This window comes from Malus sylvestris, chromosome 5 (genome assembly GCF_916048215.2).
Source record: "Malus sylvestris chromosome 5, drMalSylv7.2, whole genome shotgun sequence".
NCBI lineage: Eukaryota > Viridiplantae > Streptophyta > Magnoliopsida > Rosales > Rosaceae > Malus > Malus sylvestris.
Genome location: NC_062264.1, coordinates 10,746,320 through 10,769,519, shown reverse-complemented (window position 1 = coordinate 10,769,519; position 23,200 = coordinate 10,746,320). Strand labels below are relative to the sequence as shown.

Genomic DNA, 23,200 nt, shown 5'->3' with positions numbered 1-23,200 from the left:
GAAAAACAAGTGGAGTAATTGTGTTAATTCAACATGTATAACACCACCCGTTTTAAAAAGGACCATGTGGCACCTTTCTTGGAAGCAAGAACTCTTATGTTCCTGCCAACCACAATCTGACATGTATGCATAAATAACTCCCTTGTTTTAGGCCCACTTCAATATCTTCCCAGTCCAACACCATATTTGTAATGGGCCAGGCCCAAAATCAACCCTCAACCCTCATAAACCCTCCTCTGTTTCCCTCCTGAGGTTTAAGGTCAGTGATCCATATAGCTGCTTCCTCCATTCGTGCACTCTCTCCAACCAAAACAAAACAGAGATGGGGAAGAAGAAAAGCAAAGATGGCGATGGCGGCCGACCGAGAACCGAAAGCGAGCACTCCCCCTCCACTATCTTCGTCTCCAACCTCCCCTTTTCTTTCACCAAATCTCAGGTGCTCTCTCTTTTCCCCCCACACCCCTATTTTGCGTCTTTATTTCTTCCCTTACTGAAATTGTAATATTCTGTGCTGTTTTCGTAATGCAAAGTCCGTTTAATTTGTTTGTTTTTCTTTTGAATTTCAGCTGGAAGAGACGTTCAGCGACATTGGACCGATTAGGAGGTGCTTTTTGGTTATGAAGAAGGGTAATCCCAAAATGTTGCAAAAATTGGAACTTTACTATTTGATTTGTAGTTCTAACAACTTGTGTTTTTCGGAGAACCTTTACTTGTTTCCTGTGGTCTTGTTAATATTTAATTTTTCTAAGGAGGGGGTAATATTTAATTTTTCTAAGGAGGGGGCCAGAGGCCTATAAGAAACCAAATTAACTAACAGCATATGTACGGGGTGGTTCCAATGTTTTTGGATAAGTTTTCTGCATCCCATGATTAGTTTTGTGTGGCTTTGTTGGGATGGTACTTATCTGCCTGTGTTGTATCAAAGCCACATCGCCTGCAGAATATACTTCAATGCAATCAATAAGGCTCAGAGCTCAAGTTTGATTACTTGGCCAACCCCCAATGTAGTAGCACACCCCAAAATCCGATTAGAATTTGCTGTGTTGGATCATCACAACACCATCTTCAGAAAGCAATCCTCCCTTGCTAAAACAAGGTTTTAGAACTGACAACATGTCCACCCTATATAACCCCATGTAGTATTTGTTAGCACTTAAAAGGAAAAGAAACCCAAAAATAGAAAGGAGATTCTCTAGCTCAGGTTAGGCTTAGGGGTGGTTTGGGAGTGAGGTTCTTAAAAAAAAAGCACCCATGAAAAAAAGCTGTGAGGGTTTTAGGTGTTTGGTAAACTGAAAAAAAAGGGCTTATTTTGGAAGCTGCTATGAGAATAAGCTGAAATCAAAGGAAAAAGCTGAAGCTACTATTTGCAGCTTTGGAAAACTGGCTTTTTTTCAAAGCACACAGAGCTCCAGTGCTCCTTTAATGAAAAGATCCACTATCAACTGCTTTTTTTTCCAAAAGCACTTTTACAAAAAAGTTTACCAAACACTCTGCTGATTTATTTCACAGCCGCTTATTCTCACAGCACAGCTGCTTATTCTTACAGCAGCTTTTTTTCAAAGCACAGCAATACCAAACCAGCCCTTAACCATCTCTCATCGTACTCATTGGAGGCGTCACTCTCATTATATTCATAGTGGTCCCCATCTCCTTGCTAAGTAAGGTGTAAATTGATCCTAGTCTTCTTCAAGTTGGAGACGGAGATTAGAGGGTCTGCCATCTATTAACATCTCTTCACATACACCCTTTGTGTAGGTGTTTTTTGTCCTAGAATTACTATCCTTTCTTGATTGGTCCCTTGATCGTTATGTATCTTACAAAGATTTGCCTACTTAAACCTCAAGTAGAATCTTTTCTTGTATTTGAAATGCTATAGAACTTGCCCGTCCATGGATTCCTTCAGGTCACCTTGATTCTCATTCTTTTAGTGAAAGCTTCAGTAGTTAGGGCCACTAGCTTTCTCAACTCCAATCGCAGCCAGAACTTTTTTCCAGCTTGAGCCTTGAGGTGATATTTGAGTGTTAACTTTATAGGTATGCCCTAGTGCTAGAACTATACTTGCTTTAAGAAGGGCTTTATATTCAAATGCTTTTTAGGAACAGAAGAGACTGAGCTGATCAGTTGTATGGGGAGTTTCCTCCAAATCTGCTTTGACCCCATGCCTTTACTTAAGGATCACCAGTGAGTGGCCAACAGTAATATAGGAACCCTACATGAGCACAAAGAGCAATTCCTTCCCTCATATTGAATTAAACAACAGAACAGTAAATTACCAAGATCAAAAAATTGGAAATCTCTCCCCAAACACCATTATCAGGTGAAGTAAAATCACTCTGGGTATGAGGTACAAGCATGCTTTAAACAAAACAACATGAAACATGTCTGTCTTATAAATTATTTGCTATGCGGGATTGTGGAAATGATTGAACACACCAAGAAGAAGCTTGATCAATAACGTTTTTCAAAATGAGATTCCATGTGTCATATGATTTTCATTTTCTTATCTTGGTTATCAGTTACTTTTTTATTTTTTATTATTTATTTCATGGATTTAACTTGGTTTTTAGCAGTTAAGTCAAAACTTTTCTAATCTTTCTCGTTATATTGTTTACAGGGTCAACTGAGCACCATGGTTTTGGTTTTGTTCAATTGTAAGTCAAGTTCATTGTTTTTCCCTTATTATGTATCATTTTTTTTATTGTTATGTTCCCCAAGTTAGGCTAGTTCTTTTACTTTTTATGGTAAATCATGATGGCCACTAGTATTAGGGTCTAGTAGTATTCCTCTTCACCTATAGATGGGAGGTCTTAGGTTTGACTCCCGTAGATGGTAAGTTCAATACCACATTATTTTTTTCTGTTGTCAAGAATACCGCGTTATTATGACGGGCGCATTTTATGTCCTAGCACAAATCCCCCTAGCCCTTAGTATAAAATGTTGTTGCTTGAAAAAAATAATGAAGAATAAGATAAAAAAATTGTTTTGAAATTTATTGACATGTTTTTGAGGATTGAAGGGTTTCTTCAGGAGTTTTAGCTTAGGAATATGGCAGCAATATGAGCCTATGAAATTGGGTTTGTGGTTACAAACTTTTGAACACTTTTTATTTTTTTGTATTTTGCATCTATTTGTAGTGCTGTAACAGAAGATGCTAATCGTGCTGTTGAGCTGAAGAATGGTTTGTCCATTGGAGGTCGAAAAATAGCAGCTAAACATGCCATGCATCGTGCTCCGCTTGAACAACGAAGGCCAAAGACTAATCAAGGTTAGTATTACTCATCTTACTTTTGATTTGAAATGAAAATACCCTATGGTTTGCTTGGTAATGTTTTTGTTTGTAATTAAAAATACAGAAGGAAAAGGTAGAAGAAAGTGATAAAAAAGATGATAGAGTTGACGAAGAGAGGACTAAAATACATAGACTACTTTAGTAAATAAAAACTGAAAACACTTTTAAATTAATTTACTTATGCATTCTCCTCCCTCTCTTCTTCATCCCTCACGTCATGCCTTCACTTCTCATCTATTTTGCATCTTTCCTCTGTTTCCAGAAGGTTCTTAATAGTCTCAATTACTTCTTCTGCAAATTTGTTTTGTTTTCTTACTACCTTTTGGTTTTAGGAACTGACGTGGAAGAGACTGTGAAGACAGAAAATGACAAAGACGGTGACAATTCCCAAGGGGAAAAGGATGCTTCAAAATTGCAGGAAAGAGGTCAATAATCTTAACATTTGAATCCTGCTATTGTAATCACCACAACAACAACAACAACAACAACAAAGCCTTTTCCCACTAAGTGGGGTCGGCTATATGAATCCTAGAACGCCATTGTGCTCGGTTTTGTGTCATGTCCTCCGTTAGATCCAAGTACTCTAAGTCTTTTCTTAGAGTCTCTTCCAAAGTTTTCCTAGGTCTTCCTCTACCCCTTCGGCCCTGAACCTCTGTCCCGTAGTCACATCTTCGAACCGGAGCGTCATTCGGCCTTCTTTGCACATGTCCAAATCACCGGAGCCGATTTTCTCTCATCTTTCCTACAATTTCGGCTACTCCTACTTTACCTCGGATATCCTCATTCCCAATCTTATCCTTTCTCGTGTGCCCACACATCCCACGAAGCATCCTCATCTCCGCTACACCCATTTTGTGTACGTGTTGATGCTTCACCGCCCAACATTCTGTGCCATACAACATCGCTGGCCTTATTGCCGTCCTATAAAATTTTCCCTTGAGCTTCAGTGGCCTACGACGGTCACACAACACGCCGGATGCATTCTTACACTTCATCCATCCAGCTCGTATTCTATGGTTGAGATCTCCATCTAATTCTCCGTTCTCTTGCAAGATAGATCCTAGGTAGCTAAAACGGTCGCTTTTTGTGATTTTCGCTAGATTGCTCCGGTCATTAGTGTGGATAAATATATAAATGGATAGAGATAGGAAAGCAAACACAAGATGTGCGTGGTTCACCCATATTGGCTACGTCCACGGAATAGAAGAGTTCTCATTAATTGTGAAGGGTTTACACAAGTACATAGGTTCAAGCTCTCCTTTAGTGAGTACAAGTGAATGATTTAGTACAAATGACATTAGGAAATATTGTGGGAGAATGATCTCGTAATCACGAAACTTCTAAGTATCGGAGTGTGGAGTCGTCTTGACTTGCCTTATCTGTCTCATAGGTAGATGTGGCATCTTCTCTGGAAGTACTCTTCCTCCATCCAGGGGTGGTATCTTTAACTGGTGGAGATGCACAAGGTAATGTATCAATTTCACTTGAAGCTTACTTGTAGTTTCAGGCTTGGTCAAGCGCGATACAAACCATGTAGTAGGAGTCCCCCAAGTCGCCGAGCTAGGGGGTCTGCTGAAAGAGGTGACAGACAAGGTAAGCAATCAGAGCTCCGACTGATTGTTCACCTTCTCCCCATCTTGCAGCAGCATGAAGGATAAAGAGAAGAAAAATGAGAAGAGATGATATGAGATACTTTTGCTTTTGAAGAAGTAACTTTCCACAGGCTTATTCTTGAACTGAGCTGGAGGGTTTTCTGGTTTCCTCCAGAGTATAAGGCCGACTGAAGAATTTGAGGGTCAAAACAAGTCCATCAAATCTAGAGTACGTTCCACCCTGCTGATATGGGATACTTTTGCTTTTGACAGAGTAATGGATGTATCGGCACGTGTGCTGTTACGCTTGTCTCCACATGCTTCCTTGTATCCTTCGCACTTGCCCTATCTGTTCCTCAAGCAAATGCGGAATCTTCCCTGGAAACATAAGATGTTGAAGATGAGTACTCGAGAGCAATGCCAGGTAAGTAATCAGGTAAGGGGTTCCAGGCAGTCAGATCCTGGCTGGAAGCTTGATTCCAAGTGCTGACTGATTGCTCTCTTTCTCCTTGTCTTGCAGGTAAAAACAAGGCCAAAGGAAAAGACAGGGAAAAAGCATGATATGAGATACTCTTGCTTTTAACCCTGATGATATGAGATATTCTTGCTCTAGTATAGCTTGTTTGCAGAGGTATTATCGGGGGGAAAGAAAGCTGAATATTTCGAAAGGCTTCGTTGGGAGTGCCCTCTCAGATATGATGAAGGGTTGAGCATTTTTGCAGGTCTGCCTGTCCGTTGGGGATGGGGGTCGACATATATAGGAGTCTCCCTAACAAGTAGTAATGCTATTCCTTTACCCTGCTTGGTCATAGCACGGTAGTGGGAGCTGCCAGTTTCACATGTTTTAACTCTGTCAGAGCACTTTGAAAAAGTGGTCTGTGGTATCTGGCTCTCGAGATTCGGAGAACGATGCCTCTTCGATTTTTGAGAAAGCAATCATGCTGGGGTCTGGCTCTCGAGATTCGGAGAGCAGTGTCTCTTCGATTTTTGAGGAAGTAATCATGTTGGGAGTCTGGCTCTCGAGATTCGGAGGGCAGTGCCTCTTCGATTTTGGAGCAAGCAATCTTGTTGGGAGTGTTGTCTCGAATGTGAGTAAAGGTTGGGCATGTTTGCTAGTCTACCTTGCCACGAAGCACAAAGGTTGACACACAGGGACTTTCCAATTATCCAGCAATGGTACTGTTCCTTTACCCTCTCTTCGATTTTGAGAAAGTAGTCATGTTGGGAGTCTGGCTCTCGAGATTCGGAGGACGGTGCCTCTTCGATTTTGGAGCAAGCAATCTTGTTGGGAGTGTTTTCTCGAATGTGAGTAAAGGTTGGGCATGTTTGCTAGTCTACCTTGCCACGAAGCACAGAGGTTGACACACAGGGACTTTCCAATTATCCAGCAGTGGTACTGTTCCTTTACCCTTGTGGGTAATAATATGGTAGCTAGACCTTCAAAATTTATGTGTCTAAACTTTGTTGGTGCTGTTTCTTTCCTATTCTTTCACCTTTCTTGGTCAGAGCAATGTAGTGGGAGCTGCAAGCTTCACGTGCTCAACTTTGGCAGAGAACTTTGGCAAAGTTATCTGTGGTACCCATGAGCTATTGTTGCGTGTGGGAAGTGGGTGATTGAACAGTAAGATTCATGTGCTTTCTACTTCACCAGAAGTCTTCGACAGAATGCCCATAATTTCTGCAAAGCTGAGTGTTCGTGTGACAGGTGCTGACAAGGCTAGAAAAGTAGGTGCCTCTTCGATTTCTGAGATCGGCCCTCGTGGTCTCTGAGCAGCCCAGCTTTTGAGAAAGCGAGCGCCTCTTCGATTGATTCGGAGAACGATGCCTCATCGATTTTTGAGAAAGCAATCATGCTGGGGGTCTGGCTCTCGAAGATTCGGGGAGCAGTGTCTCTTCGATTTTTGAGAAAGTAATCATGTTGGGAGTCTGGCTCTCGAGATTCGGAGGGCGGTGCCTCTTCGATTTTGGAGCAAGCAATCTTGTTGGGAGTGTTTTCTCGAATGTGAGTAAAGGTTGGGCATGTTTGCTAGTCTACCTTGCCACGAAGCACAGAGGTTGACACACAGGGACTTTCCAATTATCCAGCAATGGTACTGTTCCTTTACCCTCTCTTCGATTTTTAAGAAAGTAGTCATGTTGGGAGTCTGGCTCTCGAGATTCAGAGGACGGTGCCTCTTCGATTTTGGAGCAAGCAATCTTATTGGGAGTGTTTTCTCGAATATGAGTAAAGGTTGGGCATGTTTGCTAGTCTACCTTGCCACGAAGCACAGAGGTTGACACACAGGGACTTTCCAATTATCCAGCAGTGGTACTGTTCCTTTACCCTTGTGGGTAATAATATGGTAGCTAGACCTTCAAAATTTATGGGTCTAAACTTTGTTAGTGTTGTTTCTTTGCTATTCTTTTACCCTTCTTGGTCAGAGCGATGTAGTGGGAGCTGCAAGCTTCACGTGCTCAACTTTGGCAAAGAACTTTGGCAAAGTTTTCTGTGGTACCCATGAGCTATTGTTGCGTGTGGGAAGTGGGTGATTGAACAGTAAGATTCATGTGTTTTCTACTTCCCCAGAAGTCTTTGACAGAATGCCCATAATTTCCGCAAAGCTGAGTGTGCGTGTGACAGGTGCTGACAAGGCTGGAAAAGTAGGTGCCTCTTCGATTTCTGCGATCGGCCCTCGTGGTCTCTGGGGAGCCCAGCTTTTGAGAAAGCGAGCGCCTCTTCGATTTCTGAGATCAGCCTTTGTGGTCTTTGAGCAGCCCAACTTTTGAGAAAGCAAACGCCTCTTCGATTTCTGAGATCAACCCTCGTGATCTCTAAGCAGCCCAGCTTTTGAGAAAGCAAACGCCTCTTCGATTTCTGAGCAGGCGCCTCTTCGATTTCTGAAGCTCCGTCGAGTGCAGATTTTTATAAGGGCTGGCATTAAGTTCCAAAGCACACTTGAATCTCCACCAGTAGAAGCTTCATTCTTGCACTTCTAAGATCTTGATTTGTCCGACCTCTTCTCTCTTCAACACCTTTGAAAATGTCTGGCCCCTCCGACCGTCGTTTTGACTTGAACCTTGTTGAAGAGGCAGCCCCGCCTTCTCCAGACAACATATGGCGCCCATCCTTCGTCTCCCCTACTGGTCCTCTTACCGTTGGGGATTCCGTGATGAAGAATGATATGACCGCTGCGGTGGTGGCCAGGAACCTTCTCACTCCCAAAGATAACAGACTACTTTCCAAACGGTCTGATGAGTTAGCTGTTAAGGATTCGCTGGCTCTCAGTGTTCAGTGTGCAGGTTCTGTGTCTAATATGGCCCAACGCCTATTTGCTCGAACCCGCCAAGTTGAATCATTGGCGGCTGAAGTGATGAGTCTCAAACAGGAGATCAGAGGGCTCAAGCATGAGAATAAACAGTTGCACCGGCTCGCACATGACTATGCTACAAACATGAAGAGGAAGCTTGACCAGATGAAGGAAACTGATGGTCAGGTTTTACTTGATCATCAGAGATTTGTGGGTTTGTTCCAAAGGCATTTATTGCCTTCGTCTTCTGGGGCTATACCGCGTAATGAAGCTCCAAATGATCAACCTCTGATGCCTCCTCCTTCTAGGGTTCTGTCCAGTACTGAGGCTCCAAATGATCCCCCTCCGGTGCCTTCTCTTTCTGGGGCTCTACCGACTGCTGAGACTTCTCCTAAGCAACCTTTGTGAAGGCTCCCTCTTGTGTGTTTATTTTGACTCATGTATATGTACATATTTGTAGCTTATCGGGGATATCAATAAATAAGCTTTCCTTCATTTCAACGTATTGTGTTAAATACACCAAAGCCTTCTTCGCTAAGTTCTTTGAATTTTCTTTTGTTGAAGCTTGTATGTTGAAGCTTTCTGAGTGGAGCATGTAGGTTGGGGTAGTGTTCCCTTAATTTTCCGAGTGAGGAAAACTTCTCGGTTGGAGACTTGGAAAATCCAAGTCACTGAGTGGGATCGGCTATATGAATCTTAGAACGCCATTGTGCTCGATCCTGTGTCATGTCCTTCGTTAGATCCAAGTACTCCAAGTCTTTTCTTAGAGTCTCTTCCAAAGTTTTCCTAGGTCTTCCTCTACCCCTTCGGCCCTGAACCTCTGTCCCATAGTCGCATCTTCTAATCGGAGCGTCAGTAGGCCTTCTTTGCACATGTCCAAACCACCGTAACCGATTTTCTCTCATCTTTCCTTCAATTTCGGCTACTCCTACTTTACCCCGGATATCCTCATTCCTAATCTTATCCTTTCTCGTGTGCCCACACATCCAACGAAGCATCCTCATCTCCGCTACACCCATTTTGTGTACGTGTTGATGTTTCACCGCCCAACATTCTGTGCCATACAGCATCGCCGGCCTTATTGCCGTCCTATAAAATTTTCCCTTGAGCTTTAGTGGCATACGGCGGTCACATAACACGCCGGATGCACTCTTCCACTTCATCCATCCAGCTTGTATTCTATGGTTGAGATCTCCATCTAATTCTCCGTTCTTTTGCAAGATAGATCCTAGGTAACGAAAACGGTCGCTCTTTGGTATTTCTTGATCTCCGATCCTCACCCCTAACTCGTTTTGGCCTCCATTTGCACTGAACTTGCTATTGTAATCACCAAAAAAGAATAAAAATTAGCTATTGTAAATTTCATTCATTTTGCTTAGCTATTTGCAGTTGTTACTTTGGAAAAAAATACAAAGAAACCTGTGAAGACTAGAAAAGCAGCAGCACTAAGTAATGTTCAAGTGGCAAAAGTGGGTGGTTCAGAAAAGCAGAGGTAGGTAATTTTGAGATAGAAAGTTGATTAATAGCATCCGTTTCCAGAAATGTGGCCTGATGTACTTAATCACTTGTTGTTACGTAGGGTTGCCAGAACTGTTATATTCGGTGGTCTTCTTAATGCTGGTATGGCAGAAGATGTTCATCGCAAAGCTAGGGAGATTGGGGACGTATGTTCCATCACTTATCCTCTTCCCAAAGAAGAGCTTGAACAACATGGTAATGGAATTTTTCTTTCGTTTTTGTTTCTTCCCCGGCAACTACCACCTGCATGTTTCTTTTACTTTTCAAAGTAAATGGGGTTAGTTGGTTTGATATTTTGAGTTGAAACTTGAAATTTCTTTTCCTTTGTTAGTTTTTTCTTTAGCCATTGTCGCTGGAAATTGTTGTTATGGAGAATAATACTAGCCATTCCCGTAATTTTTTACCTCATATATTGTGCTGTTCCCAGTTTATTGGCATTGCAGTCATGTAAACAATTGCTTGTAGTTGTACAACAGCACGTACATCACACACAAACCTGTAAGACAAGATTCTTTTTACTGGCACTCTTTTAATTCATTGGAATGCATGAAGCATGGACACGCACATGGAAAATATTAATATGTATGCTGTACAATTACTGATACATGTATGTAATTTGTGTGACATACTCAATGTAATTCTTCATAACCAGATGGATAAAAACTAGGATTTCCCAGTTAACGTAGAACACAAGAAATATAGAAAAACTCTTGCAGACTAAAGAATAAAATGTCCGTTAGTGTGCTGATGTGGCATTTGCATGGTGCCCACAAAACAACTTAAGACAGATTAAACCAAAATATTTTTTTTTTTAATTTTTATAAAAAGAAAATAAAATGTTGTGCTTCTGAGAGTAAGAACCTGATGGACATCCGTCCCTCATTCATCACAATGCCATGGTCTATTGATTTGTCCTTTTGTTGATAAAAGACTGCATATGTTTTGGATCTTTTGGATCTTTTGTAAATTAACACCAGGTCATACTAGCAATCTAGCAATCTATAGTTTTCTGGTAATTAATTTGGTGTAGGGGTGGGTTTGGTTTCAATCGGTTTGGTTTTTTGCCAAAACCAAAACCAAACCGAAAAGTTCGGTTTGGTTCAGTTCAATTTTTTTTTTTGGTTTTTGTTCGGTTTGGTTTAATTTCGGTTCCATTTTTTTGGGTCCGGTTTCGGTTCGGTTTTGTTTTTTTTGTTTTTAAACAATAGACACTGGACACACCGATCCATTAAATCTTATGTCCATAGGTTCATGTAAAAAACCTGCATATATAGGTCTAAAAATTTTCTTTCACAGCAATCACATTGTCCCTTTGTTTTACAACAATAATGAGCAATCTTAGAAGCATTTCCCTGAATTATCCAATTTCAGACCGACAATTCTTGTCCTCTTCGATTTCTTGGACCTGAATGATAACATTTGGGGGCCAAAATAATCAGCACCACTTCATTGTAAGAACCTTGTTTGCTTTCAATTCTGGTTAAGGCATCTTCCACTTTGTGTGCGTGTTGTTTTATTTTCTTTCCTTTGCTTTCGATTCTGGTGGCATCTTCCACTTTGTGGTTATGCCATCCCGTGGCTCATTGCCTGAAAGAGAACATAGGACAGACTGCAAGTCTGACCTCCAATTGAGTTCAAACTTTGAGTTCACGTTGGCTTGAAGATGATATATATTAAATAATTAATAATATATATATATATATCGGTTCAATTCGGTTTTAAGACCACCAAAACCGAAAACCGAACCAACCAATTTTCGGTTCAGTTTGGTTTTCTTAGTTTGGTTCGGTTTTTTTCGGCTTAGGTTCGGTAATTCGGTTCAGTTTTTATTCGATTTTTTAAACCCACCCCTAGTTTGGTGTCCATGATTTTGCATTTGCTGGAGAAACGGTTGTCCATATGTGATATGTATATGTATACACATAAATCATATAGCTTTGTTTGGTTTTTTCTGTATTAAAGAAAAAAAAAAGAAAGGAAGCCACCTCACTCTCTCTATCTCTCTGCAAGCCACCTACCACACCATTCCTAACCCAGATTTCGCTTCATACCCTTGCCCAACCAATGTACCCCATGTATTGAGAAAGCCTTCATTATTAGATTATTAGAGTCGGCCAGATTGACCCGACCCTCTCTCTCGCTCTCCCTCCCTGTCCCTCTCCGGCTTTTCTGACGTCGCCCCCTTCCTCAGCCACCCAGATTTCCCTGTTCCCCAACCCATCCATTTCTCTTCATTTAAATCTTTTTTGGTTTTCAAAATTTTAAGGTATTTTTTCAATTCTATACTATTTTTAAAAATTGATTCTTGCTATATTTAATAAATGTGGCATCACATGATTGGTTGTGTGGTCTCACACAAAATGCCACATCAGCACACTAACGAACTTTTTAGCGGAAGTAGAAGGCAGGGACAATTTTGATGACCAAGGCAATTGATAAAGGACCAAACAGAGGAAGGACCATTTATCAAACTCATCAGTTCTCTTGATAAAGAAATTTTAATGACCAGATTGACGAAGGACCAAATTGAGGCGGCTACTCTCATGCCTCTGAGGCTGGGCATGAGAGTTGCCGCCTCATTTTGCTGGAGTGGCGGTGGTGTTGCCGGAGCGCGTTTGGGCGGCTGAGGCACGCCTCAGGGCATGCGGGGCGTTCACCTGGGCCTTTTTTTCTTCAAAATCTAGGTTTTCTAAAATGTTTTTCTGCCGTTCTAGATTCAACGAAGAACAAGGAGAGACTTTCTCTCTCCAAATCCCATAAATTTCCATAATAATTGCTCCATTCAGCCTTTATTTCATTTTAAGTTCCCTATAATTGCTCCACTCAACCCTTTATTTTCCTTTAAATTCCCATAATAGTTGCTCCACTCAGCCTTTATTTCATTTTAAATACCCTATAACTACTCCACTAAGCCTTTATTTCCTTTTGAATTACTTATAATTGCAACATTCAACCTTTATTTCGCTTGAAATTTCCTGTAAGTGCAACCATTCATCCTTATTTTCCTTGAAGTTCTCTATAATTGCTTACAGTAAAATAAATAACTGCAACATCTTAAGACTATATGATATAGTTTCCAAGTACAACTAGACTTAGTAATAAAGAAGATGATAATATCTTTGATTTAGTTATGATTATATTTGTTTTTACAAAGTATTATATGTTATAAATATACTTATATGTTAAGTAGAATTTACATTTCGGAAGACTTGATTTAAATTTACATAATCAATACTCACATGACAGTTGCAACAAATTACCATAGGGAAACACTTGATACTTTTAGTTTGGCCATTGTAGTTGATTACATGCTTTCCTAATTGAAATTTGAAGCTTAAATGTTATTAGACGGACAAAAGTTATTGTGTGCACTCATAAAGTAATTTTGTCTTCACTTTATGTGGTCTCCTTTCAGGTCTTGTGCAAGATGGATGCAAAATGGATGCTTCATCTGTACTTTATAACAGTGTCAGATCAGCTCATGCTTCTGTTTCTATGTTACATCAAAAAGAAATAAAAGGCGGTATTGTTTGGGCACGTCAGCTGGGTGGGGAGGTAAATTATACGTGTACAACTTACTGCAAGTTCAAGCTGAATTGCTCTAGCTTATACATTCCTTTTGTGAATATGAACCAATTCATGGAGTTCCATTGCTTCATTTTTTTCAATGCAATTTTGGCTTTGGATTGTTCCCAGTTCTTTTGAGCTTGGCTATGGTTCAGTGGATAACAAAAAAGATGATGCAAGGATGTAATATGTTTTATCACTGTCTGTTAGGGAACTGCAGGGATCAGAAATAACAAGAAGTATACATTATGGTAATGTTGATAGGCTCTTTGCATGCCATGCAAGGCCAAACCAGCATTTTGATTTATAAGAGATAAAGTCTGGATTATTTTTTTTGTTATTCAAATTAGTCATTTACTTAGCATTATGGGTTGTTATTGGTGTTATATTTGTTATTCATGTTATTGGTGCTGGTGCTATTATATTGCTTCTAAACAGCTTGATTCTTATTGTTTGTTCAGGGTTCCAAGACTCAGAAGTGGAAGCTCATTGTTAGAAATCTTCCTTTCAAGGTTTTTTGCTCACTGTATTTTCATATGACATTTTGTTCGTAGGAAGAACTTAAACTGATAGTTTTCTTACACAAATGCAGGCCAAAGAGAATGAAATAAATAACATGTTTTCACCGGCTGGGTTTGTCTGGGATGTTTTTATTCCACATAATCCTGAGACAGGGTATATTATCATTGTGTCAAGTATTGTTTCTCTCTCACTGAAATATCATGTTATCTATTTCTTCATCCCTGTTTTATTTTCCTTGTTTGCAGGTTATCTAAAGGTTTTGCATTTGTCAAATTCACACGCAAACAGGATGCGGAAAATGTACATTGTGATTTATGCTTAAATTTTGGAGTACTTATTAACCTGTGTGTTCTTGTGCTGAGTTACGTGAGCTGACATGTTTCCTTTGCTTTCTCAGGCAATAAAAAAGCTAAATGGACAAATGCTTCATAAAAGATCCATAGCTGTTGACTGGGCTGTTTCAAAGAAGATATATGATAGTGGCATTAATGCCCTTGCTTCAGAGGATGGTACTTGTTATATTACTGTAACTCCTTTCACATTTAGCACATTTTTGTCTTTCTGTTTTATGTGGAACCTTGGATTAATAATCAATTGCATCTGAGTAATCAACTGATGTTTTGTGCTTTGTTCTTTGTGAAAGAGAATGATGATGATAAGATGATTCACAAAGTGCCTGATTAAAAAAATGCATTTAATTGTTCATAATTTCTAAAAGATGCCTTTACACTCCCCATTTTGAGTTACTTTGTGATATTCGAAATTGATTTTATCTTGAACGATTTTATCAATAAATGTTTACCTCATTTTTAGTACTTGTTTCTTCATTTTTATGATGCAAAAGCTCTGATTTTACAGGACAAGAGGATGAAAGAGATGGGGAAAGTGATAGTAGCAGTGATGATTTTGAGGATGATGCTGGGGATGTCTGTATAAAGTCCCAGCACAATGATGGAACAGACAATGCTCTAAATGACTCTAACACCATAGAGAAAACAGACATCCCTACTGAAATTAATTTTGAAGAGGAAGCAGACATTGCAAGGAAAGTTCTAAAAAACTTCATCACACCCTCTGGTATAGCAACTCCGGATGATGATTCCACACTGCCGAAAAGGAACAAGGAGACATCTATTGATATATCCGTTGACGAGCCTGAGAAATTATCTTCTGAGATTACAAAAGCATCAGAGGTTGATAAGCCTGGAAAGAAAAGCAAGACCATGGCATCAAATCTTATTGATGAATCTTTTGATGAGCCTAATTACTCATCTCTTGAGACTGCAAAAGCATCAGACGTTACTGAGCCTGGAAAGTTAAGTAAAAGCGTGGCATCAAATCTTGAACAGGCAGACGAAGGAGAAGATTTGCATAGAACAATTTTCATAAGCAATCTTCCTTTTGAGATCACTAATGAAGATGTCAAACAAAGGTTTTCCACCTTTGGGAAAGTTGACTCTTTTGTCCCAGTCCTTCATCCAGTCACCAAGTATGTTTTATTTGTAGTTTGATATGATTACTGCATTCTTTTATGTTCGAAACTACGTCTGATATCATGTTGTGGCAGGCGACCCAAAGGATCTGGCTTTCTCAGGTTTAAAACAAAAGATGGAGCTAGTTCTGCCGTTTCAGCTGGGAATGCGGAATCTGGCTCGGGAATTACTCTGAAAGGTAGACAATTAACAGTGTTGCAGGCTTTGGATAAAAAATCGGCTCATGATAAGGAATTAAATGTGGCCAAGAAAGAGGACCTAGACCACCGCAATCTCTATCTAGCAAAGGTTATTTCTTCAACAAGCCTCCTCCCCCTTCTTTATTTTGATTTTACAGTTTTTTGTGTGTGGTGGTTATTTTAATCGTCTTGAATGGCTGGCATTTTCTTTCCTCAAATATTAACAGGAAGGTCTTATTCTTGAGGGAACTCCAGCTGCAAAAGGGGTTTCAGCTAGTGATATGTTGAAACGCCAAATGTAAGTTTTGCTTATATCTTTGTCCATGGAATGCTTGGAGCACGGTTCAATTGGGTCTCACCTGATTTTCTCCAGACATACAATCTTTTGTAAAATCATTTTCCAGCATGTATTTACATTTTAGTTACTATATATATATATATATATATAACTCCGCCTGTGTAAGTTTATCTTACATTGCCGGTCCCAAGCTCGGATAAAGGAGGAGGGGGAGGGCGTCAGGTAGTCGACAGCCGGCACTCCTAGGTTACGTCGAATCCTTATAAAAATATATATATATATATATATATTATTTTCTTATAAACATTTGGATGGGATTTCTCCTGTTTTATAGTTCTCAGCCCGTAATCGTATTAACTATATTACATGAATTATAAACCTCGTAAAACCTCTACAAGCTTTAAAAAATCTGGTAATTTGTCAAGAAGAAATACCAGACTCCATAGTTTATAACAGCAAATGCTGATTATCCTGCTACTACTTCATGGTGTTTCACATTCCTTTGCGACAGGTTCTAATGATTTTCTGAAACCATGCAGGGCAGAAAGAAGCAAGATGTCGAAACTTCAATCCCCAAATTTCCATGTTTCCAAGACGAGAATAGTTATAAAAAATTTGCTGAAGTCCATGAATGAAAAGGAACTAAAAAGACTTTGTATTGATGCAGTCACCTCACGAGCTACAAAACAAAAACCTGTTATTCGACAGGTTAATTAGTAGTTAACTTTTGTCTTTGTTATGGTTTTTTCGTTTATTATATTTTAAGAACTTTCCCCTATTATTTTTTGGCATTGAGCATGCAGATAAAGTTCTTGGAGGATGTGAAGAAAGGAAAGCTTAACACAAAGAATCACTCTCGTGGAGCTGCTTTCGTTGAGTTTACAGAGCATCAGCATGCGCTTGTGGCCCTCAGAGTTCTGAACAACAATCCCGGTAAGTTATTTCTTCAACGAAATTGATAATCCATGTTGACATAGGACACTGATAACAGTAATTTTTGGAAATATATATCGAATGCATTGAATCCGTTGTGTTGTAATTTAATGTGACGCAACTTGTAGAAACTTTTGGTCCCGAGCATCGCCCAATTGTGGAGTTCGCACTGGATAATGTCCAGAAGTTGAAACTACGAAATGCTAAGATTCAAGGGCAGCAGAATGCAGCTCGTCGTAATCCAGGTGTACAGCAAAAGGATGGCTCAAATAGACCAGATGCCGATCCAAGCCAGAAGTTCAACAAACGGAAACAAAGTGGTGACAAGCAAAATCTGGATGAATCAGTACCAAATAAAGAAGATGAAGTGGAAAACGGGGTTGGTGATGGAACTGCCACTGACCGAGAGAGAGCTTCTAAGAGGCATAAGAAGGGTCCATTCGGAAAGGAAAAGAAGATCTCATCAACAAAAGTACCAGGAGGCGCAACAGACAATCATCAAGATGGCGTGAAGCCTGGTCGTGGGGGATCATTCGAACGTGAATCCATGGCCAATGGTGCACAAACATCAAAATCTATGGGAAAGGCAAATGTAGGAGCTCAAAAGAGGAAGCTGCAAGCGCAGAAAGAGGTGGAGGGGGGAGAGACTGAAACGAGGAGAAAAAGGCCAAAGAAAAATAAAGACCCATTAGGGCGGGACGTTGTGGATAAACTGGACATGCTGATCGAACAATATAGATCCAAGTACTCACAACGTAGCTCCGCCCAAACCGATGGCGAAAAGCAAGGTTCCAAGAAGCTTAGAAAATGGTTCCAATCATAACTTTTCGTTTGATCTTGTGAAATTCCATGGTGATAAATCTCTCAAGAGAGAAACTGTAAAAGCAGCGGCTATATATTTTGCGATTGTTTAAATTGGTATTGAATTCGTCATCCACGAAATTTGTCTCTCACTTGCAAATGAAGAGACCGAGTGGCAAAATCTAATAGTTAAAAATTTCACTTCACGCTAAAAAAGTCAAGGAACAAACGCTAGTCAAAAGGTAGAAGAAAAAGTCGTCCATAATAAAGGAGCTATTGTCCTCTGTAGATGCGTCCATCCTATGATTCTACAATCCAACCCCTCAACCAAGTATCCCACTTTTCTTCTTCCAAATTCCGAATTCTGCGTCTCTGGTTTGGGCGATGAGCTTGTAGAATCTCCGCCATGGCCAAACCCAAAGCTCCGAGGCGAACGATCGACTCCTACACCGTCAAACCCATCAACAAAACCGTCAGAGGTACAACACTACCACTACTCTCTACTCACAATTCAACTCCCCAATTCCAAATATTCTAAATTCCCTTCGAATTCTCTGTAAATTTGATTTCTCTCTTTGTGGAGCAGCCGGGGACTGCGTCCTGATGCGCCCGTCGGAGCCGGGGAAGCCGTCCTACGTGGCCAAGATCGAGCGGATCGAGGCCGACAGCCGCGGCTCCAACGTCAAGGTCCACGTCCAGTGGTACTATCGGCCCGAGGAGTCGCTCGGTGGCCGGAGGCAGTTTCACGGCTCCAAAGAGGTCTTCCTCTCCGATCACCACGATGTTCAGAGCGCCGACACCATCGAGGCCAAGTGTACGGTCCACACCTTCAAGAGCTACACCAAGCTCGACGCTGTTGGAAACGACGATTTCTTCTGTCGTTTTGATTATAATTCCTCCACTGGGGCTTTCAATCCCGACCGCGTTGCCGTGTATGTTTGTCTTCTTTTGCTTCAAATTGGTTGAATTGGGATGGAGATTGAGTTGTCCAATCTTTAACTTTTCTTGTTATTTGGTGTTTAGTATTGATTTCGTGCTTCAATTGAGATGATTTGGTTGGTTTCTATTGTTTTTGGAGTGCTTTGAATATAAAAGCAATGAACTTTTGCTCACTCTTCATTGTTATTTCCATCATACATTGTAGTAGGTGGAAACTTTGAGAGAATGCGTAAAACTAAGGGCCCGTTTGATAACCATTTTAACTAAAAACTGTAACTTGTTTGATTGTGGAAACTTAAAACTGAAAACTGCTCGATCAAGGGCCATAGAAATGCGCTCTTAAATTGCATTAATCAGGCTGTGAAGTGAAGTTCACAGGGGCTATGAGACCCGATTAAGTGTAGGAATCAGTGTTGGAAGCCCTAGTAGTAAGCATAAACTTTAAAGTATCCCCAAGCTCGTTCATAAGCTCAAGATAGCCAAGATGGGATGGTATGGTAGTCGAAATTTTGAATACTCAAAAAAGTAGCTTTCAGTTTTCATATTTTTTTTTAGAACTGAAACAGTTACCATACAAGTTTTCTGTAGGAAAAACAAAAAGTGAAAAGTGAAAACGAAATGGTTATCAAACGGCCTCTAAAACTAAAAGCTCAAAACTTTTCTTCATTGATTTTAGTTTTATGCATCTTCATTTTGTCCTTCACCTTTAATTCTCAGTTTCCTATCCTTCTGGTAATCAAAGGAGCTTGACGATCAGATTTCATTTGCACTCTTTATCTTATATAGGTATTATATGGGATATTTGAGTTGATGAAATCATAAACGAAACATATTTGAGCCTTGAGCTAAGTTTCCATTATTTTATTAGCTGTATAGGTTTCCCACAATTTTTGTTTTTTGCTCATGGCCGTTAAGTTGTCAGCCTCTCTATTTGATCTTTTGTGAACAAGCTCCAGTATTTGCAACATTGGGTATTGGAATGACAGACTGATATTGAAATGCCTCTTTTTGGGTTTCTGATGTTATGTGGCAGGTATTGCAAGTGTGAGATGCCTTACAACCCTGATGACCTCATGGTTCAATGTGAAGGTTGTAGTGATTGGTAAGTTAAATGTTTAAGTTATTCAACTGTTTGTGACCTACCCATACTTTTGCCTCACGGAGGGTGGATTAGATTCTTGTCATAAAGTTGAAAAGTTGGTCCTTCTGAATATTTCTTGTATCTCTAGGTAGATTATTATTTATCATGTTTTAATTTACACATGTATTCAGTTGTTAACCAGGTGCACACTGACACTTGACTGTTCCCTTTTACTAGATCTTTAAGATTATGACAGACCATTCTGGAGTGAAAAGATTTTGAATATCTTCACCTGGTTGCTTTTATTATTTTACAACATTGTTTTTCTGGGGTGTAAGTAGCTGATAAATGCTGGGAAGTTTGTGAAATTGAAGGGGATGGATGATTATAAATCTAATCTTAAGGTAACTTTTATTCATACCTCGAGGGGAAATTAGGGGAAGTAGTTGTTAGTTCATGGAAATAGTGTTCGTACGCTACTCCAGGTTAGCATTCAATTTCAAACATACATGGTCAAGGTGCCATACTGTCATGCAAATAATTACAAGGAACTGTTTGAATGTGAATCAGCTAGGCATTTTGTCTATTTTGAACCTGATGAAGTCTCAAAGTGTTGCTGCTTCTAAAGAAGTTTACCATTTAGAGGAACATTTTTTAAATTGAATGTATCGCTTTTTCCTATTTTCTGTATGCATATATCTCTGATGTATGTCCCAAATTCCCAAATACTTAATGGAATGAGCATAAAGCATATTGACAAGTGTATATCCTTATTCCTTATGCTGGTCTGCCTTGAGTATACAGTATGTTGCTGAGCTGCTTTCAGCAGCATTTTAGGTTGACACTTGAGGGGCTGTTGCTTGAGAAAAGTGTATACAAGGCTTCGAAACATGGATGCCTATGTCTTTTTTTAATTGATATGTTTTTTTTGTCTATTTTCACATGTACTTCCTTCCTCTTGTCAATCCTTTTATAATGCGAATGCAATATTCAATTTACTGCACTTGATCCAGGTTTCATCCTGCTTGTATAAACATGAATATACAGGAAGCCAAAAGACTAGATCACTTCTTCTGTGAAGGCTGCTCTTCCGAGAGTCAAAAGAAATTGCAGAATTCCCATACTGCTTCCAGACACCCGGATACAAAGGTACATTTCTTTCGTAAGTGTTGGATAAATTTGAAGTTAGGTTTACCATTATTATTCTTGGTTGCTTGTGGACTCAATTTGAATTGCATGTCCTCTGGAAATTGACAGGTTATTGAATGTGTTTCAAATTTCTTTATCTACCAATTTTAATGATTAATTTGTCTTCTTGTTTTTTTTTCGCTTCTCATTCCATCTATTATTAAATGACCCAAATACACATAGGGGCTTGTGATGCTTTTAGACCAGATTTTTAAGTTGAATAGAAAGAATGGAAAAGGGTGTTAAAAGAAACTATACATTGAACAGGAAGAAACTTATCACAAATTTCCAGGACTATTGGTTGGAGGCATATCAGGCTTAATGAATATCATACAGGAGGTTACGAGGCAATGGCATAATAAAGCAAATATTCTTATATGCTCATTAAGTTGTGCGACTTTATATGAATTTTAAAGCATATAATTTGTTATGATTTGGAAATGTAGGTAACTTAATGGGTTTGATTTGAAACTTGATTTTGTCAAAGGAAAAAAAACCAGGGCAGTGTTTATCATTGATAGTTGTTGGTCACAAAGTATTTTGAACTTCCTTCATGTTGTCTTTCAGGTGGATACAAAGCGGCGTCGGAGGTGATATTGCATCACAAGTTGTGATACGAAAACTAGCTTGAAAACCTTTTTATGCAATTAAGTAGATCCTCTATCTATTGAAGGTCGAGGATGTGTTTGTATGTATGTAGTTATGTAATGTAGAATTGTGAATATTCTGAACGTATTTTCCGCTTACCACTGTAGCAATGTACATATAATCATGTCTTACAGAGTTTGTTCATCCTTCAAGATAAGAAAGATTTGAGAAATGATTCAAAAGCTTCGGAGGAGCTCATTTCCGATGATATTGTTTCCCTTCAAACTTTTCAAGCAAACCCAAATCCATTAAGCCTAAGGGCCAACTTAGCTAATAACTTAGATACTAAAGTACAATCATCAGCCATGGATGACCCACATCCTAACATCCAACCAACATGAAAGATAATCCTCACAAATAAAACTAGACTTTGTCAATCGGATTACTACTGTAAAGGTACCACAAGGAAAATACCACATCACTCTTATCATGATCTTGCAATCACCGGCAAAGAAGCATTATTATAAGTTACCTACAAGTCTATGGAAAAGGATCCTCGCCAGATCCTTTTGCTGGAGATCCTAAGGATCCAGTGATTCTGACCGTTAATCGTACATCATGCGATCAGTTTTCGTTAGGTATTATTTATATTTAATTTTAAATTTTAAATTTTGAAATGATTTCTAACTGCACGATGTACGATGAACGGTCACGATCATAAGATCCCTAGGATCCCCAGGAAAAGGATCCGGCGAGGATCCTTTTCCCAAGTCTACAACACACGTTGAGCTTCTTTCTCTGTCTTTTTTTTTTTTTTTTTTTAAGTACCCAAACCACAAGAAGCACAAAATACCACCATCTCAAAATCTAAACTACAGTTCACTTCCAAGTTCCGAGTATGAGCAGTAGGTCATCTCCACTGCAAAAGGCTTTCGCCAATAGAGCTGGTGAGAGACTGTAGTCACGAAAGTTTTCTTTGACACAGTGAAAGAGCGACCATGACCCATAAATGGAAATGGTTAGAAGATAGGAGAAGTGAGGTAAGAAACCAAAAGAGATTGCCACCAACCCCTCTTGGCTAAGGATAAGAGTTGATGGCGGACAATTTGTATGTTTTTTTTTCTATTTTTCTCCCTAGCTTTTTAGGATTTTTTTAAAAAATATACTAAGACCATCTCCAAATTCTTGGGGTTAAAACCTGTTGAGGTCTAAAAATGTCACATACCAACCCAACTAAAATGCATCATTTTCAACTGTTTTTTATTGTTTTTTAATGCTTAGGAGAAGGAAGTTCCATCATCTTTATCTTTAAATTTGTTACCCGTTACATACCAAAGGCAAAGGGTATCATTTTCATCTTTAAGGGCCCATGGATGTACAATTTGACCTACCTCAAATTCCTCATAGGGTATCACACCCTTTCCTTCAAGTGAGGGTCCCATGACAAGTGCTGTTTGATCAACCAATTTCTACACCATGTTTTGTGATTAGTGGTAGCGGCGGCGTGAAACAACCGTAAACTATATTGGGTTGAGAAAACGTCATCTCACCAAGCTAAAGTTTGTCGAGGACCATCAATATCCGTTTCTATTTTTTTCGAGCACATGCCGAGGAAATTCAACCATCTTTCAAGGTTTGATTTGATTTTTTAATTTTTGGATCGTCCAAGATTGTTGAGTTACGAGAGTGGATGAGGATCAAGGGTTTGCAAGATTGTTGAGTTACGAGAGTGGATGAGGATCAAGGGTTTGCAATAGTTCCCCCCCCCCCCCACAACATATGAATTCTTTAACAAGAGGGATCTCCATTTAAATATATATATATATATATATATATATATATATATATATATATATATATATATAGCACCCTCTTGACCGTTGGATCTACTTTAATGAAATTGTGTGGTTGTGATTAAATAACAG

General features: G+C 39.5%; 2 protein-coding genes and 1 long non-coding RNA gene across 4 annotated transcripts; 2 read left to right on the top strand and 1 right to left on the bottom strand.

Annotated features, from left to right (window-relative positions):
• The first annotated feature begins 262 nt into the window (after positions 1-262).
• LOC126623772 (uncharacterized) lies at positions 263-17,620 on the top strand. The gene is made up of 18 exons (XM_050292758.1): positions 263-436; positions 567-627; positions 2,615-2,651; positions 3,135-3,265; positions 3,622-3,714; positions 9,558-9,660; positions 9,748-9,881; positions 13,102-13,241; positions 13,715-13,765; positions 13,846-13,928; positions 14,021-14,075; positions 14,173-14,284; positions 14,634-15,264; positions 15,343-15,556; positions 15,675-15,745; positions 16,285-16,453; positions 16,549-16,678; positions 16,807-17,620. The coding sequence occupies exons 1-18, from the start codon at positions 323-325 to the stop codon at positions 17,499-17,501; spliced, it is 3,024 nt and encodes a 1,007-aa protein (XP_050148715.1). The 5' UTR covers positions 263-322; the 3' UTR covers positions 17,502-17,620.
• On the bottom strand, positions 3,762-7,342 carry LOC126623781 (uncharacterized). The gene is made up of 2 exons (XR_007623880.1): positions 7,234-7,342; positions 3,762-6,318 (listed from the first exon to the last, which is right to left on the bottom strand). It is a non-coding gene; the product is annotated as an uncharacterized LOC126623781 (long non-coding RNA).
• A 124-nt stretch (positions 17,621-17,744) lies between the features above and the next one.
• Positions 17,745-21,543, top strand: LOC126623777 (chromatin remodeling protein SHL-like). 2 transcript variants are annotated; one of them, XR_007623875.1, is made up of 5 exons: positions 17,745-17,958; positions 18,066-18,411; positions 19,452-19,520; positions 20,547-20,648; positions 21,255-21,543. XR_007623875.1 is itself a non-coding variant. In XM_050292764.1 (5 exons), the coding sequence occupies exons 1-5, from the start codon at positions 17,886-17,888 to the stop codon at positions 21,279-21,281; spliced, it is 651 nt and encodes a 216-aa protein (XP_050148721.1). In that variant the 5' UTR covers positions 17,745-17,885; the 3' UTR covers positions 21,282-21,543. The 2 variants fall into 2 exon arrangements, 1 of the variants encoding a protein (XP_050148721.1); XM_050292764.1 differs by having other exon boundaries at positions 20,513-20,648.
• The last annotated feature ends 1,657 nt before the right edge of the window (positions 21,544-23,200 follow it).

Excerpts from the sequence above, each read along its gene's own strand:
- LOC126623777 (XM_050292764.1), top strand. The coding sequence starts at position 17,886 with ATGGCCAAACCCAAAGCTCCGAGGCGAACGATCGACTCCTACACCGTC. Across the intron at positions 17,959-18,065 it reads CATCAACAAAACCGTCAGAG|CCGGGGACTGCGTCCTGATG; the intron begins GTACAACACTAC and ends TTTGTGGAGCAG. Across the intron at positions 20,649-21,254 it reads CCAGACACCCGGATACAAAG|GTGGATACAAAGCGGCGTCG; the intron begins GTACATTTCTTT and ends GTTGTCTTTCAG.
- LOC126623772 (XM_050292758.1), top strand. The coding sequence starts at position 323 with ATGGGGAAGAAGAAAAGCAAAGATGGCGATGGCGGCCGACCGAGAACC. Across the intron at positions 13,766-13,845 it reads TTAGAAATCTTCCTTTCAAG|GCCAAAGAGAATGAAATAAA; the intron begins GTTTTTTGCTCA and ends ACACAAATGCAG. Across the intron at positions 14,285-14,633 it reads TGCCCTTGCTTCAGAGGATG|GACAAGAGGATGAAAGAGAT; the intron begins GTACTTGTTATA and ends CTGATTTTACAG.